At 40.0% G+C, this 15,454-nt stretch overlaps 1 protein-coding gene across 1 annotated transcript; it reads left to right on the forward strand.

Annotated features, from left to right (window-relative positions):
- The first annotated feature begins 491 nt into the window (after positions 1-491).
- Positions 492-15,203, forward strand: LOC139159563 (sperm-associated antigen 4 protein-like). The gene is made up of 9 exons (XM_070736872.1): positions 492-549; positions 2,480-2,535; positions 4,200-4,240; positions 5,856-6,012; positions 8,429-8,513; positions 8,957-9,066; positions 11,347-11,514; positions 13,264-13,353; positions 15,057-15,203. Exons 1-9 carry the CDS (start codon positions 492-494, stop codon positions 15,201-15,203), a joined length of 912 nt encoding a protein of 303 aa, XP_070592973.1.
- Positions 15,204-15,454: the final 251 nt, after the last annotated feature.

Raw genomic sequence — 15,454 nt, forward strand, 5'->3', positions numbered from 1 at the left:
TCAGCGCTAGGCAAAGTTGGCTCTTCTATGACATGTAGACTTCAACTCCCAGAATTTCTGAGCTAGCATGACTGGCTCAGGAATTCTGGGAGCTGAAGTTCACAAGTCATAGAAGAGCCAACTTTGTCTACTCCTGTCCTAGGTGTTTCTTCCCTTTCTCATGCAACAGCTAGCATAGCCATAATGTATGGTGTGATACCATTGGCACTAGGGGTTAAGGAAACACCCTGTTTGATGACATCACACCATGCATTGTTTTATGGCAGATATCAAGCAAGGAAAAGAGAGGAGAGAGAAAAAACATGAAGCAGCAGCAACCCTCAGAATGACTTGTTAATAAACCTCTCTGGTTGGGAAAAGAACGAGCAATGCCCTTGAGTGGCCTTCGCCATTATCAAAATTCCCATTCTTATCCTTAGCATTTTTATCCTAAGAATTTTCCCGTCTATTGACTTTTCTTTAATGATCCTACCTTCCTCCACAGAAGCCAAATGGATAACTGTGTGAAATGCTTGATGTTGCTCATCATAGCTGCCTCAGCCATTTATGGTAAGTACTTCCACTTGAGATTTGAAAAAAAAAAACATCTGAATAGCAGGAGGTTCTCATGGATTGAACAAAAAAGGTGCTTGTGTCGACGACCTGAGTGTCAGAAGTCCCAATGTCCCAGATTTTATCCAGAAAAGTTCATGTTTTAACTCATGTCAGGTGGGCAAGGCAGTGGCTAAGGAAGCTTTCCTTATTGTTCATTATCACAACCCACTAATGCTTTTCCGTCACTCTGAGTTTACAAACAAAGTCCCACGAGGGTGATAAGCAGATGATAATCAGGGGTGGGGTTACTGCCTGGATGTGGGGGGGTGGGTGTGAATTCAGCGGGGTAGCAAAAATGGAGCTCCGCCCCAGAGCATCCAATTTGCATTGAAAGATGTTGAAAGAAAATGCAGGGCGTCCTGCATAAGCCACGCCCACAGTGTGGTAGTAAAATTTTGGTAGCCCTTCACTGGAGATAAGTACAGAGTTCCAGCAACCAAATAATAGTCCAAGATTCTAAAGTCTGAGAGCTGAGACCAAGCCCAAAATTCAAGGAACAGGATCCAGCGAAGCTGGGAAGAAGCACATCAAAACAAGCAAGTGTTCACGACAGACACGCCTTCTCAAGCATCTGATTCAATCAACCTTCCCCAGCTTTCCTTCTGAGGAAGGACGGGGCTGCTTCCTTGTAAGCAACCTCGCTGATCTCCTCTCTGCCCCTCTCCACTCTGCTCTCCTCATCCGTTCCTTGTCAGAGGCAGTCTAGAGCAGCGGCGGGTTCCACTTACCTGCATACCAGTGCGCTGCACGGGCATCCTACTCATTCGGGTGGTCATGGATGTGTGCCTGTGCGTGCGTTCCCACGTGTGATTTTGCTTTTGCGCATGAAACAAAAACTTGCTGAAATCTCCTGAGGGGACGCTCGCTCGCATGCAATTTCGGTGACTTTTTGCTTCCACACATGAATAGAAGCAAAAAATCAATGACATTTCGCGCACCTGAGCATCCCCTCGCAGGATTTTGCTTCTACAAATGTGCAGGAAGCAAAAAAACAATTAAAAAAAAGATGGTGCCAGTCACCACAATATTGAAGACGGCATCAGAGTGGTTGCACGCAAATTGCGCAATCTAGCGGAATGGAGCTCCGAGGCGTACAAGTAGCAGCCCACCACTGAGAGGCTACCATCTCTGTTGGTCCTGTGCAGCTGCTCTGCTCCTGCAGGAGGACCCCCAACCGATTGCCCCCCCACTACTCTCACTGCCAGACGGTCTTGGGACTTCCTTATCCTCATCCCCTTGACTTTCCACTCATTTATAGAGGACTATGTCTTCCCTGTTGTACAGTCCCAGCTCCAACTCCTGCTCCTCTGAACCAGGATCCAACTGCAGATTCTTGCAGGACGAATACGCATGGAACTGCACAGCAGAAGTGTCCAACCTGCAAACAAGGGCATGTTATTGTATATCCTATGACCATTCACCTTTTTCTCAGATACAGATTTTTCTCTCAGTACTGAAAGAGCTTCTGTAAGAGACAATTTGGGTGGGTGGTTGAAGTAAATGAAGGCTGTTTGAATAGTAAGTATCGGTAGAAAAAAGTGAGATTTTAAATGCTCCTTCAGGTAGTGGGAAATGGTTGTGTGTGGTGATATTTTTCTTATATGCACTTCTATATTACTCTGTGTTTATAAAACTAAAAAGCTTTTCTATTCTTTCAAAAGGAAGGAGAGAACGTGCCCAGTGTTCAATAAAGTTGCCAAATTTCAGTGTAGGTAGGATTAATGTCCTTCTTGAAGAGTTTTGAGAAAAGAGGATAACATGCTAGAGGAACATCTTTCCTAATATTCTGTGTAATTTTAGCAATTTCTTGGACATGAAGCTTCAAGACAAAAGGCATTTGTAGAGTTCATTGTAGAAACTTCCCAGTTTTGTTTGTTTCTTACAGGCACCGTTTACAATGTTTGTGAATACCTGAAATTATCTGATGGCCTGTCATCAAAGGTAAACACCATTGCATGTAAGGGACAGAAAAGGAAGTAATCGAAATAGTTTGGGGCCAGATTGGGAAACTCATAGAGAATTTGAGAATTTGGCCTCAAGACAAAAAGGCTGCCACACACAAAGATCCTTTCTTCAGTAACAATTCTCAATGGAAACAAGCCCTTGCTCGATAATAAGAGGCCATCAAAGATGCTGTTCACATTTGTTTTCTTGGTTTTGAGGCTACCAGAAATGTTGTATCTGGAAAACAGCAAGTGAATTTGTGTATAATCTGTCATCATGGAAGTGACAGTTAAAATCTGGATTTTATTTTTTAAAATAACTTGGCTCCTCTACTTTTGCATTCTCCAAAAATAGGTACTCCTTGTTTAGTGACTGCAATTGACAAATTACAAGTCCGTTGTTCAGCAAAGCTGTCACTAAGCAAAAAATCACATGACCACAATTCTGCTTATTATTTCACTTCAGCTTTTGTTTGCTTTGAAGCAGGGGTGTCACAATTATGGCACAGCTGCATCACACACTGGCCACCCCCACACCCCAGTTTAACGAAGGGGGAAAAACATCACAATACATCACATAATGACAACATGAGTTTAACATCCCTGCTTTACAGCATTAGGATATAACCCCAAACAGTTGTGTGAACCCAAGCATAAGAACATAAGAAGAGCCATGCTGAATCAGGCCAAAGCCCATCATGTCCAATATTCTGTGTTACACATTGGCCCCCTAATTGTACATGGGGATCTTGAGCAGAAGGAGAAGGCAAACCCCTCCCTTTCCCTTGACCCCCAACAAAGGGTACTCAAGGAAATCCTGCCTGCCTCAACCAACATAGAGGCGGCACATGGACATCCATTTCAATAACCACCGATACACTTGGCATCCATGAATCTGTCTAATCCTGCCTTGAAGCTATCAAGGCTGACAGCTGAATTCCATAAACCAACGACCCTTTGGGTGAAGAAATATTTCCCTTGATTTGTCCTCGCTTTCTTACCTATGTGCTTTAAGGAGTGCCCCCTCGTGCTAGTATTGTGTGATAGAGAAAAGAATTTTCTCTATCCACCTTTTCTATCCCATGCATGATTTTATACACTTCGATCAAGTCACCCCTTGAATGCCGTCTTTCAAGGCTGAAGGGACCAAGGCGTTGCAACCTGGTATCATAAGGGAGGTGGCTCCAAGCAGTGTGGAAGGTGGGATAAATAAGAGGAAGAAGGTATGTTGGGATATTTTGTAAAAATATATATACAGTATAATGGAAAGTAGGATACAAACAAGCAAACATAAATTAAAATGTATTGGCTCTACCAGAGGGTATGGGATAAGCACAAGGCAATGTGGATAGGTAACCAAATGATGTTGTAAAGGTAAATGTGGTTATTGATTCCAAAGTTAGTTTTTCATCATCTATGTAATGGTAAATTCTCACTATCTGAGGCAATCACTAAATGATATGATTATAATTTACTGCATAATTCTGGCTGGGGAGGTATGGAATTGAATTTAAGTCAAGAAGCATATACTGTGTGTGTGTATATATATATATATATATTCTAGAATGGTCATAAATTAACTACAGTTAACTATGATTGAGGTCCACGTTACAAATTGTTCATATAAAAGTTGAATCATATATGTTCTTTTCCTTCCAACAGGAACTAACAAAAATGTATGAAACTGAGCTGAACAATCTCTGGTAAGGCTATTATACATCCCTCCAAAATATCTTAAAGAAAAAGACTTTACTCATTAATTAAATGTATAAACTGCTTAAATCTATCTCATGACACTGGGAAATTTACGAAATATAATAGTTAAAAACAAGAATGCACACAAGCTTTAAAAAAAAAAAGTCTGGAAATCATCACCCAATAAACCAAAACATTGGAAAGAGGCCTCTCCCCCTTCAAACCTAAGATATGGAAGAAAAGTTATGGTTTAAAGGAAAAGAACTGTACAAATCTCGGGGAATGTGGCTTATTGAAATGCAGCCAGGCTTAGAACTACAGGAACTAAGACAGGGCTGCCCAACCTTGCCAAATTTCCAGAATTCCCCAGCCAGGCATGCCTTGGTCTAGGAATGTAACCCTCAAGCTTCATTATCTCATGTACATTAGGGTTAAAATAATAGGTTGTCCAATCCCATCCTTGGCCTACACCAGGGGTAGGCAAAATTGGCTCTTCTATGACTTGTGGACTTCAACTCCCAGAATGCCTGAGCCAATCATGCTAGCTCAGGAATTCTGGGAGTTGAAGTCCACATGTCGTAGAAGAGCCAACTTTGCCTATTCCTGGCCTACACCAATCCCTTTGGAGGCAATCCTAAGACTGAAAACACATTGGAAGTCTTCTCTGGATAAGTATGCATTTGCTTTTGGTTAGAGACTACAGTGCAACATTCTTTCACACCCAAGGAGAAAATATTTCAGCTGCAATTCTATCCACCTTTCTGTGGAAGTAAGTTCCCCTGAATTCAAAAAGATTCATTCCTGGCTATGTATATTTAGGGAAGGGCTGTCAAACCCAAGGCCCATGGGCCGCATCCGGCCCGAGGGATGCTTAGATGTGACCTGCGGGACTGCCCTGTAAACAGTAAAGATTGGCTTCTTGATGCCTCTGCTGGCAAAAACAGTTCTTGGGTGGGCCACATGCGGTGCCCGAGTTCTGCAGGAGGCCGTCACATCAAAAAAATGGAGCCTCCAGGGCCTTCACAGGTGGCACTGGTACATGTGATGTTGAGCTGACCATGCCTACTATGGCCAACTTTGTGGTCGTAAGTCCTCAACTTACGACCACAATTGAGCACAAATGTTTTTGTTGCTAAATGAGACATTTGCTAACTGAATTTTGCCCCTGTTTTCCACTATCTTGCTACACTGGTTAAGTGAAACTCTGCCTTTGTTAAGTTAATAGCATGGTTATTAAATGAATCTGGATTCCCCAATTGACTTTGTCTGTAAAAAGGTTGCAAAAAGATTATCACAATACTGGGACTCTGCAACCATCGTAAATATTAATCAGTTGCCAAGCATCTGAATCTTTGTCATGTGACCATGGGGAGGCGGCAACAGTCCTAAATGTGAAAAGTGGTCGGAAATCACTTTTTTCAGTGCCACTGTAATTTCAGACTTATTAAATGAATGGTTGTAAGTCAAGGACCAGCTGTATTACACTAGTCTACAGCAAAAATCCAGGCAACACTAGACGGAAGCAACAATAGAACGGGTTTGTATCCTTTTGCTTTGCCATTTAACAGTTTTTCAGAGTTTTGCATATAATCCTGATATCCATTTCCCCTCCTTTATTACAAGGAAATCTCAACATCTGCTGGAAGATCAATTCCATGAAATTGAGGACCTTAAGAATGAAATGGATAAACTGAATTCTGAGATCAGCAACCTCCATGAAGGCCGCCTGCAGTCCACCAAGCAAATCCTTCAGGAAAGTGACTTATCAGGAGAGGAGAAAGTAGGAAGCTGCAACTAATCTCAGAAATTCTCTGGTTTCGATCTTTCCAGATTATCATTTTCTTTTGCACATCTATTAGCTACCATAGAATGTCATTTTTCCCCCCGTTTACAAAACTGAAGTCTGTTAGTTGTTCTCATCCCCAGCCTCACTCGTACCAAATATGCTTAAAAAATACAGTAGGGAAAACATTGAACCAGAGTGAGGGTTTCTTTCCTGCTGCAAAAGGGTAAATTATAATTCCATACTGGGCACTAGTATTCCATGTTGCATCCAGTTTTGGTCGCCACAATATCAACAAAATGTTGAGAAACAAGGATGGTGCTAATTGGGTATATCTACTCTAATGAAAAGAAGGATTAGGGATGACACGAAAGCAGTGTTCCAATATTTGAAGGACTGCAGAGAGCAGAGAGCATCAACCTATTTTCCAAAGCACCTGAAGGCAAGACAAGAAACAATGGATGGAAACTAATCAAGGGAAAAAGCAACCAAGAACCAAGGAGAAATTTCCCAACAGGGAGAACAATCAACCAGTGGAAAAGTTTGGACAATCCTAGACCTATGGTGGTGAATCTATAGCATCATGCGAGAGGTGGCATGCAGAGACCTCTCTGTGGGCACGTGCGTCATCACCCCAGCCTAGTTCCATCACATTTCCTCATCAGTTTCATTTTCAGGGAAACAAAAGTTTGTGGGAGTAAAAAAAAATTCACTCAATCAATTCCAACTTCTCATGAAAGGATAAGATCTCACAAAGTTGGAATTGATTGAGTGAATTTTTTTTTTAGTCCCACAAACTTTTGTTTCCTTGAAAATGAAACCGACAAAGAAATGCGATGGAGCTAGGCTGGGGCGATGACGCACATGCCCACAGAGAGGGCTCTGCATGCCACCTCTCGCATGATGCTATAGATTCACCACCATAGCTCAGGTGTTTCCCAATAGAGGAGATGGGGTCCCTCTCCTCCTGAAATTCATTACGACACAGAGCCGCAATGCAACCCTGGATCGTCTAGGCCAGGGGTAGGCAAAGTTGGCTCTTGTATGACATGTGGACTTCAACTCCCAGAATTCCTGAGCTAGCATGATTGGCTCAGGAATTCTGGGAGTTGAAGTAAAAAAGTCATAGAAGAGACAACTTTGCCTACCCCTGGTCTAGGCCTCTTCTGGCCTCCTGGATGTCAGTTGCTTTTCCTGCAGAGCTGCCTATGTTGGGGTGCCATGCCGCCCTGCCAGACAGCTGAACTTCGGTGCACTGCTCCTAGGCTCATCAGCCTCCAGATTCCCACCACCGAGCACCAGTTTTGGAGGGGTGGGATGGAGAAACAGATGAAGGCAATGAGAGAGAGAGGGAGGGAAGGAGAGGGTGAAATGATATTACAAAAGTTTTTATTGTTATTGAGCATAATATTTCAAAAGCAGAAAAAATGAAGGGGCATAAAAGTGCATTTATCACATTTTTCATAGAACAATTAGCTGAACTCTGCCTTTATCATGATTTTAGGTAGTAAAACCTCAGTATTCAGGTTAAATTGCCTTGTTGGCACTTTGCGACAAGTAAGTGGGTTTTGGCTTGCAGTCTCTAAAAGGTTCGCCACCACTGCCCTAGTCATAGGATTCCCACTGCTCATGATAGAGATGCTTATAATAAAAGGTGTTCTAGTATGCTTTAAGTCTTTATGGTGAAGACAAAACAATTACTCCTTTTGGAGAGTTGAGTGGTATAGAAATTAAATAAAATAGTAAATTATGGGATTACCCTTTACCAAAATTTTAAAGGAAATGTGTACATCTCCAATCTGCTACATGAGATAGTCTGTCTGCATTGATTGATGACTCTAAGAATTATTAAATCACCTCTCCTTTCTACATACTTTTCTTCTCCACAGAAGTTCCAGCCTTTATGTCTAAAAAGCATGAGTATTGCATAGAGATTTCTGCACTGATATAAATTTTTGTCTTTTGACATTAGCCCCCAAATGCCTGTGTCCCAGGGCTGGCTATAGTGTATGCTTCATAGGCATCATTTTTCATACTTAAATGACATATGAAAACATCTTAATGCTATCTAAAAGAAACGTGGTACACACTGTTTTAAGCACCAGCAACCATTCCTCCTTAGCTAAAATCTGATAGAAAAATATTGTTAGATACCAGTTAATATTCCTTTATCGGCTATTCATTTGGGCACATTTATTTCCTGTCCTTACTCAGCAAACTTGAGAAAAAAACCATTTGCCAAATTGGCAAATTTTGGCTTTTTTGACATGATGCTTTATTGTCCATATTTGTGTATCTGTTGCTAACAGTTGGAATTAAGTCTATGGTTCTATTCATAACTTACGATCTCTAACGTATGTAACTGATATTTGTATAAACCATTTCTCTGATGCATTTTTCTTCTCCTTGGCAGGAAATTATTGATATGGTCAATTTGGCTTTTAAGAAGGTTTTTGAAGACGATATACAGAAGGCTGACTGGGCTCAAAAGTCAACAGGTAATGTCCTGAAATATGGAGTGGCTTTGGGTTTACAACTCACAGCCAGGAGTATCTGCATAAACTGCGACTTGAAAAGTGATTTGAAATCATATCTGACAGATTTTTCTCCTTCTACACTAAAATCTACAAAAGATGAATTACTATTGGATAATTACAGTATATAGGAGTGAATTTAATTTCCGATGAAAAGTTTCTTTATATTTTATTCTGTAGTTATTCTAGCCTTTATCAAAGTATCATCTATCTACATGGAGACTACGCGGGAACTAATATTGGGAAATTACATGTGAATGAATGTAATTTCTGATAAGAAATCTCTTTATATTTTACTCTACTAATTCTAGACTTTAAAAAACATCTGTCACAAGAAAATACATCTAAATGTTCACTAGAAATAGAAAACAACTTGAGGTTACATAATCATCTGTCTGTCTATCTAGGAGCCACGATTGATAAAGACAGGACATCTAAGTCTTTCGATTTTTTACACCAGGAAAACTGTTGGTTTCCATTTATCTCTTCAGCCAACCCCCCTGAAACTATTTTACAGGTGCAGTATTTCTATGATTGCTATTAGTTAATTCAGAAGAATAGTACAATTTCTCAGCTAGAAAAATAGTACTGCCCCGAGTCCAGTTTCTATCTCATAACTATATACATGTCATTATTTTCTTCTGGATGTTTTCTTTAACTTCTCAATCTAGCCTACACTATAGCCCTTGGATTTCCTAGAGATCTTGTATTCCAGATCGAAATGTTGATAAAATCTGACTTGATTTAATTTTAAGGAAAACTCAGTGTTTTCCTTAAAATTAAAGGATGCACATATTTGTGAATGGCTCTGCAAACTTTTTCTGCAGTTCTTCAGGGCCTATTTTGTTCTCACTTGAAAATCTAACTGTTGCTTTTCATTGCATTAAACTAAGGCAGAGTTCAGAAGTTACAATAATAGGATTTCGGTTGGCTTAGAGCAGGGAGAGGAAGGGTGAAGGACTACCATTTTTTTTTACTACCACACTGTGGGCGTGGTTTATGCAGGACACACTACAATTTCTTTCAACATCTTTCAGTGCAAATTGGGGCTCTTGGGTGGAGTTCCAATTTCGCTACTCCACTGCGTTGCCTCCCATCCAGGCAGTAGCCGAACCCTGGGGAGGGATGCACAAAACTCTCCAGCTCAAAAACAGAATATTCCAGAGAAGAACAACATTTTCTCCTTTGTATGTAGTTTCTGAATGTATATCTGGAATAGTTTGTGAAGTTCTGAGTTGCTGTATTTAAGAAGACTTTAAATGATGGCAAAAGCTGTGGTTACACAGTAGTTAGAATGCAGGATTGCAGGGTAACTGCTCACTGCCAGAAATTCAATCCTGACCAGTTTAAAGTTGATTCAGTTTTCCTTTGTTCTGACGTTGGTAAAATTGGGGGCTGCTAATGTTGTAAACATCTCAGAGAGTGCTGTAAAGCATGGTGGAATGGTATATAAATCTAAGTACTATTGCTATAGTGTAGACTGTTTCTCCTTCTTTATGCTTTCTTTATGTTGGAAAGCAAAAGGAGAATTCTCTCCCATTTCTATAGAAGTCTTCATTATTGGGCTTCAGAATGGAAGAAAAAGGCCCCTTGTATATTGCTGAAGCATTGGCTGCTGGTGATAAATGCTTGGTGATAAATACACACACACACACACACACACACAGTTCAAAAAGATAAAGGGAACACTTAACACAATATAACTCCAAGTAAATCAAACTTCTATGTAATCAAACTGATTGACAATCTATTTCCCATGCTGTTGTGCACATTCAACTTTGTACAGAACAAAGTATTCAATGAGAATATTTCATTATTCAGATCTAGGATGTGTTATTTGAGTGTTCCCTTTATTTTTTTTGAGCAATACACATACACACAATATGTTTATTAGTAAGGAGTATGCATAAGCACACTATTGTGCCTACCATCCATGTCTTATTGTCCTATTTGCCTGTACCTACTTTACTTATGTTTGTGTTTATATCAATACCTGCTATTATTTACACTTTTGATAAACAAACGCATAAATTTAAAAAATAAAATAAATCTGCCAACCTTCTGGGAATATTTCTTTAATCCCATCCATCCCCTTTCTCTGTTCTTTTCACCTTGTACTCTCCTCACTTTATGTAATCCTTTTTCCCAGTTCGTCATCCATTCCCTTCATTTCTAGAGGGATAAAAATAAAAATGTTGGAGATCCTGGTGCTTTCTTGCCCATTCTCTTCACTACTCCCCTCAATGAGATTAAAAGGCAGATAGACAGAAAGAGAATGAGAAAGAGGGAATGCCTCATTTACAACGGAGGAATGAGGGAAGAATGACATTTTCCTGGTTGCAAATGATTGGAAAATTTACACTAGTTGGGATATTATTCGGTTTTAATTACAAAACTCTATTTACCCACTAATAGTTTACTTTGCTGGTGTATCTGACCTCTTAATAAGCCAGAGAAAACACAGATTAGAGGTCAGAAGCAATTTTGTCACACATTCACAATAAAGTTCACCCTACTCCTGGAGAAACCAAAGTCATTATTGTACTCACACATCAAATCAATCTGCAGGACCTGAATACATTTTTTATTGATTTTTAACAATTTTAAGATACCCACAACATAAAACAAGTGTATAGTGAAAAGTGCCCACCACCCGACAAGCATATATACCCCACCACCAAATTGGGGGTGTCCCTTGTATAAACCATTTTAACCCCAGAGCAATGCATCTATTTACATATTATAGAGTGATTCCAATTTGAACATTTTATTTATGTGAATGGTCTCCTGTTTGTAGCCGGATGTTTACCCTGGAAACTGCTGGGCATTCTCAGGATCTGAAGGCCAAGTTGTAATTAAGCTGCCTGAAAAAGTCCGACTCACAGCCGTTACAGTGCAGCACATCTCTAAAGCAATAGCTTTTTCGGAAGGAATCACAAGCGCCTTAAAAGATTTCTTGGTTTATGTGAGTACAATACTGTTTTAACTTATCTTATATCTTTCCTCTAAGGTTCATTAAAAGAACTGCAATTTAGGAAGCACCAAGGCTACTATGCCCTTGATATTGAGCTGAAATAGGATATGGAGCCATTCTGGTATCGAGGTTAAGATGAAGGATTAGAAATTAGTGCTCCGAGTTCTATTTCTCCCTTTAGTATAAAAGCCAGCAGAGTTTAGGCCAGTCATTCTCCCTCAGACCAATTCATCTCTCGGAGTTCTTGGGGAAAAATGGGAGGTGGGAGCATTATGAACATATAGCAATGAGCTGCCAAAATGTTTACTGCCACACTGCATGGTTTATTTTGTGGGTGTGGCTTGCCTGCCACGTGACCAGGTGGGAGTGGCTTGACAATCATGTGACCGGGGTGGCTTAAAGGTCACCGGGGTGGCTTAAAGGTCATGTGACTGGGTGGTAGTGGCTTGATGACTATTTTTCAGTTGATTAAGTCACATTATTTGAATAGCCACAAAAAGGACAAATGATAGACAGCATTATTTGTTGAGGAGCACAGTAACATTTTAAGGTTTTGTACTGAACCCATAAGGTTCAGTATGATAACAGATTGGGCAAGTAGCTCAATTTTCTTTAATTGCTATAAAAGTTAAGAACTAGATAATGATTAAAATGATTAAAGTGTTTATGGGTAAAACATACTATTTAATTATTTCCTATTTTAAAAGCAATTAATGATCACACTAAGGTACTAGAGAAGGAAGGACAATTAAAAAAATGATTAAGTATTCTATAAATAGTGCATGAACTTACAACTCCCACTGTGTCCCCCTCCCATGGAGGCCGCAGCCCATTATTGTGTACAGATGTTAAATTGTAACAAATAAAAGTAAGATACAAATTTAAGAAAATATTAATTAATACCTTAATTTGGGATATGCAAGCTATTGCTCCCTTCAAAAAGCTCATTTTGAAGGGATTGGTACATAATACACTGCCAAGTTCTCTGGACTGGCAACCTATCAGTAGAGGCTGGATAAACTAGCAATATTTGGAGTAATGAGCTAAATGGCCATTCCCCCTGTAGAATTCTAAGACAAGCAATTATGTCTGCCCAACTCTATCAGCTTCCACCCTAAGTAGTCTTATCCAATGACATGGCCTCACCTTCCCTGGTGTCTTTAATTCAGAAAATGACTAACAATTTCTTTGCTGCTTCCCATATGAATTCATTTAAAGACTGTCCCTTTCCCTACTGTTACTTCCAGGGACAGTCAGAGTCCAGATCAGTACACCAGAGTTGCTGAAAATTAGCAGCATAGCTTTCTGACATAAGCCCTAACATAGGCATCTTAACATTCCTATATCTTCTCTTCTACTCTTTCTTAGATATATTTTACTGTGAGTATATCCTCTATATAACCTACATCATGTATTTTACTATGTGTATACCCACTAAAACCCTCATTGTGTAGTGGACAAAATCAATCAATCAATCAATAAAATAAACATGTTAAAAACAATCTGGCAATAACCAGGGTGAAAAATCACACCACTCTCCGTAGCTCTCTGCCCGTTTCATATAAAAAAATTCCGCTCACCATTAAAAGATTGCCTGCTTGTCAAGACTCAAAATTCCTTTTTTTTTTTTTTGTTTCTGCATTGACCTGACTTTGTTGGCCAAGAACTACTTCCAGGTTGTCCTTCAGGGCTGCTACAGCATTCAACTCTTCTACACTGATTCCCTCCTTTTAATTTTAGGGGCTAAATGATGAAACAAAAGAGGAGATCCTGCTGGGAACATTCAAGTATGATACTGAGAAGGAATTAATTCAGACATTCCAACTGAAGGTAAACTAGAAATGGGAGAAGTGGGGTAGAGGTAAAACTAAAGTAGGATAGAGTAAAACCGAAGGGGTTGTGTCAGAGGGAGTTGTTTTGAAAGAATCTCTCCAATTTCTGCCCCATCTACTAAAAATCAGACAACTTTTAATTCAGTACTTTAAGGAGTGGATTAGGCCAGAGCTGGAAAACCTGAGCTCCTCCTGAGGAAATATAGTTTAGATCAGTGATTTTCAACCTTTTTTGTGCCATGGCACATTTTTTACATTTACAAAATCCTGGGGCAAACCACCAACCAAAATGACCCTCTAACACAGTACATATTATATATATAGTTAATAATATAGTTCAAATATCTATATACACCATCAGGATAGACATAACCAGCTGAGGCTTCATCTAGTGGTGGCAACATTTACCTCCAGTTCTGACCAGGATTAAAAATCGGGACCATGGGGAGGAGTAGCAGCTTCAACTACTCACTGCAGCCACACGATGACAATTGTGCGGCAGCCCGAGCGGGGACCTTCCTGGGTGTGGATGAGAGGCGGCCTGCTATTGGTTCATCACTAGTGGTCAGGATGAATCCTAGAATGTGATTGGTCAGTGAGCATTCCCTGTGCCTCCACTCTTCGTGTATCTGATAGCTGAAGGGATTGTTTATATTCGGATGGAGGTGGCTGGCGGCCGGCCGGATAAATGGCCTCCGCGGGCCATAGTTTGGGGACCCATGTTTAATTTCCCCACGGAACACCTGACCATGTCTCACGGCACAGTAGTGTGCCGCGGCACACTGGTTGAAAAACACTGGTTTAGATAATCTGTGGCACTATAAAGATAGTCCCCGACTTACAGCAGTTGACTTAATGGCTGTTCAAAGTTTCAGTAGCATTGAAGAAAGTGATTTATGACCATTTTTTCACACGTGTAACCATTGCAGCACCCCTATTTGTACACTTGACACCTGACTCACAATTTGGACAGCTGCAGTGTCTCGGGGTCCATGTGATTAACTTTTGCAACCTTCTGACAAGAAAAGTCAATGGGGAAACCAGATTCACGTAACAATTTGTTAAGTAACAATGTGTTTCTAGTTAAACAAATGTGGCAAGAAAAGTCATAAAATGGGGCAAAACTCACTTAGCAAAGTTCTCACTCAACAACATAAATTTTGAGCTCAATTGGGGTCATATGTTGAACTCTATATTGATGGGAGCTAATGGGACATAGCAAAACAAAAAACAAAAAAATCCCACCACAAATCTTCTTTCTGAGGAATAACAATCCCAAAGCAGTTATATCAGCATTTGGGAAACAGGTCTACAGATTTATTTTATTTATTTATTTGATTTTTATGCCGCCCTTCTCCTTGGACTCAGGGCAGCTTTCAACATGTTAGCAATAGCACTTTTTAAGAGAGCCAGCATATTGCCCCCATAATCCAGGTCCTCATTTTACCCACCTTGGAAGGATGGAAGCCTGAGTTAACCTTGAGCCGGTGATGAGATTTGAACCGCTGACCTACAGATCTACAGTCAGCTTCAGTGGCCTGCAGTACAGCATTCTACCTGCTGCACCACCCCGGCTCTTGTATATAGATATACAGTATAGGCTTTGCACTCTTCTATTAAACCGATAGAGCCATTCAAGAGGATGACTTCATCTCGATTGCTTTTTATTATGATTGTTCTTTTCCCTCATCTACATTTCAGAATGAACAAGAGAAGGCATTCCAGTATGTAAAAATCAAAGTGGAGAGCAACTGGGGAAATCCAGAGTACACGTGCATTTATCGAACCAGGGTGCATGGAAGGATGGCCAATATAAACCATTTGGGCAAGAAAGTGGATGAAATCTAACAAGATAAATAAATCCTGCGACTTTCCCATATTAAATTTAAATTAAATTTATTAAATTTAAAATATTTTGTTGGTTCTTCCAAGACAAACACTACATCATCTGCGAATGCTTGTGTTTTATAAATTTCTTTTCAAATCGTCAATCCTTTTATTTCCTTATCTGCTCTTATTTTAATCAACAATGCCTCTAATGTTAACATAAATAATAGTGGCGATATTGGACAACTTTGTCTTACTCCTCGTTGTATATG

Source organism: Erythrolamprus reginae, chromosome 2 (genome assembly GCF_031021105.1).
Source record: "Erythrolamprus reginae isolate rEryReg1 chromosome 2, rEryReg1.hap1, whole genome shotgun sequence".
Lineage (NCBI taxonomy): Eukaryota > Metazoa > Chordata > Lepidosauria > Squamata > Dipsadidae > Erythrolamprus > Erythrolamprus reginae.

Bases quoted from the DNA above. Each gene is read 5' to 3' on its own strand.
- LOC139159563 (XM_070736872.1), top strand. From the start codon at position 492: ATGGATAACTGTGTGAAATGCTTGATGTTGCTCATCATAGCTGCCTCA. The intron at 6,013-8,428 runs GTAGGAAGCTGC...TCTCCTTGGCAG, and splicing joins ACTTATCAGGAGAGGAGAAA to GAAATTATTGATATGGTCAA. The intron at 11,515-13,263 runs GTGAGTACAATA...TTTTAATTTTAG, and splicing joins TAAAAGATTTCTTGGTTTAT to GGGCTAAATGATGAAACAAA.